The sequence below is a fragment of the Medicago truncatula genome, chromosome 7, assembly GCF_003473485.1.
Source record: "Medicago truncatula cultivar Jemalong A17 chromosome 7, MtrunA17r5.0-ANR, whole genome shotgun sequence".
Taxonomy (NCBI): domain Eukaryota; kingdom Viridiplantae; phylum Streptophyta; class Magnoliopsida; order Fabales; family Fabaceae; genus Medicago; species Medicago truncatula.
The window spans coordinates 27,920,875-27,925,792 of NC_053048.1; the positions used below are offsets into that span (position 1 = coordinate 27,920,875).

Here is a 4,918-nt window from a genome sequence, read left to right on the forward strand (position 1 = left end):
AATTTTTTACAGATTACTTTATTGAAAAAAGATGTGTGATTTGTTTATATAAAAACTAATATTCATAATTTATACACATTAACCCAATAAAATGATCGGAAGTGTCCACTAATATATATAAAATTCTTACATCTATTGTAAGGTATCTTTTACAATTGCCTACAGAATTACTCAAAAATAAATTATAAGATTTTTCTCTCGACAAATTAATAAAATATGCAATTTGTTAACAATTTTATATATAAAAAAATCTCAAGATCAATACACGAAAATATTCTTTATTGTTTCATCTGCACCATGATTTTCTATGAACTTCAAAATCAAAGTTACAAATGGAGACAGCTCAAGTACAACCCTTACAAAGTTTAAATACACATATCCACATACATCATTTTCACACAACAATTTGCAAATGAATTCCAAACAAATAATACTACAGATCCTTATAAGCTTTGCATGTTCAGCTCAAAGTCTCTTTTATTGACTCTACTCTACTATATTTAAATATATATTATTATGCATCTTACTATATCTTACATATATATTAATTAATTGATATCTTTTTCATTTTTTTCTCTTTGGTGAAGATGGCGTGCCATTATTATCCACTGCAGTTCCAGCTAAATTTGCAGCATTATTCCCATGCTGGTTTTTCTGTGATTTTCCTGCTTTTTTTGCCTCTGGTTTTGTTCCTTGTTGCCTCACTTTAACTCCCCTTATCATCTGTATCACAAATTATATTCCCACCAATTAATTCTCAACTTTTTAATTTTAAAAGAAAAATATATCTCATAATAAAGTTTACTGTTGTATTTTAGACGGTTGGATTGAGAACAAACGACTCGAGTTTTGGTGAGACCTCGAGCATGGTTAATTGGTTCAAATGATTCAACAGCGGTTGAACGAGATGAAAAATGTTAAATAAAAAAATGTGAAGAATATTAAAAAGAATGTAAAATATGAAAATCGGTTTGAACCAACCACGGTTTAACCCGAGGATTCACAATTCAATGAGTTGAACGGGATGAGTTTAGTCTGGTTTTTTAAAACTTTGGTTTGATCTCGATTCAATTACGCCGGGAACTAGGAAATCCAAATCCATGAACATTAAGTAAAAGAAAACATTATAAGAGAAGGCTCTTACAAATTTGCCACACTTCACATCAGAATATATCACTATGAAATCTCCTTCTTGGAGTCCATTAGCTTTCACAAAATCACCTACAAAATGAAAATGAATACATTATGAAAAATAAACAAAAACAAACAAAGCACCAAAGATGAATAAGAAGAATAACTCACCGGTGTTCTCCAGCAAATACATCCTGCTTTTGTTGTTAGGCCAATATCTGATGCTCCAAGAAGAAATAATCAAAAGATAAAATTTTAGTCCCAATGTATCATCATCATAATTTATAAACATAAAAAACAAAATGATGAAGTTAAATTTGTCCATGAAAATTTGCTTACCTATAACGCATATTCCAAACTCGAGAAGTTCCAATGTCTTCCATTGTAATCGAAATTCCATCTCTTGCCTCCAATTCTGGCAAATGTGTTTCTGCCTCTTTCTGATGTTTTTGCAATAAACTATGAATCAATATTTTATTTTCTCATAAAATGTAATGAATAATTGAAAAATAGAAAATCAATAATTACTTTTGGCAAAACAATTCTCCCCAGACTTCCGACATCACTTTGCTTCAAAACCTTTTGTAGAAGGAACCTCAAGTTCTTTTCTGGCTTCCAACCCTATCAATCAAATACATCAAACACATTATTCATAAAGCAAGATAGTTGTGTTTAAAGTCGCACATTTTTTATAATTTGACAGTTATAATTGAGTGATCGGATAATGGCTGTTAGTTGAAGTTATAGTAATGTTGCAAACCATTGTATTGCGATATCTGCATAAGCTACAATAATGTTGCAAACCATTATATTGCGGTATCTGCAGACAAATGGATAAATACCACCACAACTGTGGTTGCTACGCCGTTGCAGAGACCTTTAAAACCATTATATTGCAGCCACAATTACGGTTGTTGACCATAATTTAAAACTTATTCAAGTTCAATAACAAATGATTTTGCATTTACATGCATTTCTAATAATCACACATCGTAGATCATATAAACAACCAAAACATATAATCTAACAATAATATAAAGCTGAAGTCCACAAACCTGTCTCCTATCGGATGCACTTCGACCCTGGTGAGAACTCTGTGTCTGCATGGTGGGGCGGTCACGGTCCACTGGAGGCTGCGTCGGCTCAGCCGGAACAACAGGTGCCAAGGAGGCTGCTGTCCCACCGGTCATAGTCTGCCAATACATCCAGTTCGCTGGATTTGCATGAGAACCACCAGCAGCAACATTGGTGCAACTATCACCACTACCTAATCTCGCAAGTGGATCAGAACCTTGAATATTCTGATGATGGTTAATATTATGATGCCTATGATGAGACATAAACCGCCGTTGCCGAGCCATCCTCTTCTTTCTAGCTTCTTTTGTAGCAGAAGGACCTAACCTCATCAACCTATCACCAGGACCAGGAAACAACTGATAAGAATTATATTGATTTCCATAACCTCCAAAATTCATACCATGAGGTTGTAGCACATTGTTGTTATTTTCCACAAATGATTGATTGTAGTTTGGTGCAACATTGAATTGAGAAGCACCCCATGAATGATTTGATTCCAACATGTGATATTCATTAGTAACAGCAGGTTGGTAAGGGTTAATGTTATTTGAAACAGAACCATTTGTGTAAGGATCAGCAACAAATCCAACTCCAACTCCAACCATTGGTTGTGAAAATTGTTGTGGAGGTACAATGAGAGGTGTTTGATCTAGCCATGATGTTTGGTTGAAACATGCGTTCGATTCAGGTGCAAATGTGTTTGCTGTGTTTTGGTTCTGACACGGATCTTGAAAATGATGTTGTTGAGGAACAATATTTGAAGGTATTATTGTGTTCGTGTTGGCGTTTTCTTTGAGTCTTTTGTTATGAAGATGACTAGTTTGAACCCATTCAAGAATGAGCTTCAACAATTGTTTCATCCCTTCTTTTCCACCACCTAATCTCCTAGCAGCACTTTCAATCGTTGATTTCTTAAGCTTCACATTCCTCAAATCATTCGCGGAGACACTGTCTTTGTTCGATTTAAGCCACTCCAAGAAAACCATACTCATTTCATCACTTACACCATCACATGCACCTAATTCATCTCCTTGAATACTCTCTTCCCCATTTACACCGTCACACACAAAAACATCGTCGTTATTCTCCTCGATATTCACTTGTTGCGGTTTATTTTCCCGATCATCATGCACTATCATCGGAACTTGTTGATGTTGTTGATATCCGTCTTGCACTTGAACTTGTTGCTCTTGAGTGAAATCCACTAAAGGGTTTTCATCTTCATTTTGAAAAATCGAAGCAGGGTCAAAAAATTCATTAGCTTCTAAAAGCTCCATGTAACCAAAAGTATCCATAATGTTAACATCATCCATGCAATCACCACCACCAACAACAACATCATTGTTAGAAACACCAAGATCTTGTTGCTGTTGTTGAGAAATCTCCATAGAAGCAGTTGATGACAAAGTTGTTGGAGGATGACCATGATGATAATCTAATGGATGACCATGTTTTTGATAACCTTGATGATCTACTTCAACATCTGATTTCAAAACAGCCCAAGAAGCTGCAGATGAAGAAGAAGCTGAGGAAGAAGAAGAGGTAGTAGTTGTTGTAGTTGAAGTACATGCAATGGTTTTCAATGGTGTTGAAGATGATGAAGATGAGGATGATGATGACATGCATGGAAAATCAGGTAAAGGAGGAAAATCAGCATAGAACATAGATGCATCATCATTCATATTCATACCTAAAAGATCACCATCTTGATCATTTGTAGTATTATTAAGCCAATTTTCTTCTGCTAAATTTCCAAAACCAACTTGTTCTGTTTCATTCACCAACTTTGCATGCAGATCTAAACCACACTCCATAACAAGATCTAACTTTATCTTTAAAAAACTTCTCTCAAACTTGAAAAACTTTGAAGTTTGATTACCCTTTTGTTCAAGTATTCTTCTGGTGTAATTTTTTTCAGATATGGTGCAAGAAATATGGTACTGTTTGAGGAGAGAGAAAGTACAAAGAGAGAAAAAAATGGATAATTTTGTTTATGTACTTGTCAAGTACAAAAGGAAAAGATCTGTTTAAGGAAGCAAAAGAAGATAAGATTCTTTCAAATCTTATGAATGGATTATGCAACAGAAAACATCTGATTCTCAACAAAAACACTTACCAAGAGAGAGGATATCATTATCAACAACTTGGATAATATATATAATATATATTTAATAATGAAAACCTCTCTTACCTTCAAAGAAAGCGACTTTCACTATTCCAAAAAGTGGGTTTTTTATTGATTTTTTATTCTCATTTGGGTCATTATCATCCTAAATAAACAATCATACACAAACAACCTAGGGTTTTGAAAGGAACACAAAGAACTTGGATGAAGAAATTGAAAGGACTAAAATCAAAACTTTAGAAAGAGCAAATAACAGAGTGAAGCAGAAAGAAAAGATTAAGATTCTTTGTTCACAAACCCAGAAAACCAATCAAATTTTTCAGAGAAAGAAAACCCACATGCTTAAACTGATTGAAAACTTAGTCTTTTTTGGAGAAAAAAAAAACCCACCCATGTGTGTATTCTGGTTTGTTCTAGGAAGTTACATAATTGTTTTGCTTTTGTTAATTGATTTTATTTTCTCTTTCTTAGATAAGTTCAAAATGGTTTTTAGGTAGTTTCACACACACACAAAAACAAAAGGTTATGTAAGAGAGAGAGAATAAGTGGTTTTTTGAGAGAAAAGGTAGTTTTGGTTTTGGAATC

General features: G+C 33.8%; 1 protein-coding gene across 2 annotated transcripts; it reads right to left on the bottom strand.

Annotated features, from left to right (window-relative positions):
• Window positions 1-258: 258 nt before the first annotated feature.
• Window positions 259-4,364, bottom strand: LOC25498436 (B3 domain-containing transcription factor ABI3). 2 transcript variants are annotated; one of them, XM_039828061.1, is made up of 6 exons: window positions 2,187-4,364; window positions 1,660-1,752; window positions 1,471-1,571; window positions 1,303-1,349; window positions 1,145-1,221; window positions 259-723 (listed from the first exon to the last, which is right to left on the bottom strand). In XM_039828061.1, the coding sequence occupies exons 1-6, from the start codon at window positions 4,020-4,022 to the stop codon at window positions 565-567; spliced, it is 2,313 nt and encodes a 770-aa protein (XP_039683995.1). In that variant the 5' UTR covers window positions 4,023-4,364; the 3' UTR covers window positions 259-564. The 2 variants fall into 2 exon arrangements, with proteins under 2 accessions (XP_039683995.1, XP_039683994.1); XM_039828060.1 differs by having other exon boundaries at window positions 1,303-1,355.
• Window positions 4,365-4,918: the final 554 nt, after the last annotated feature.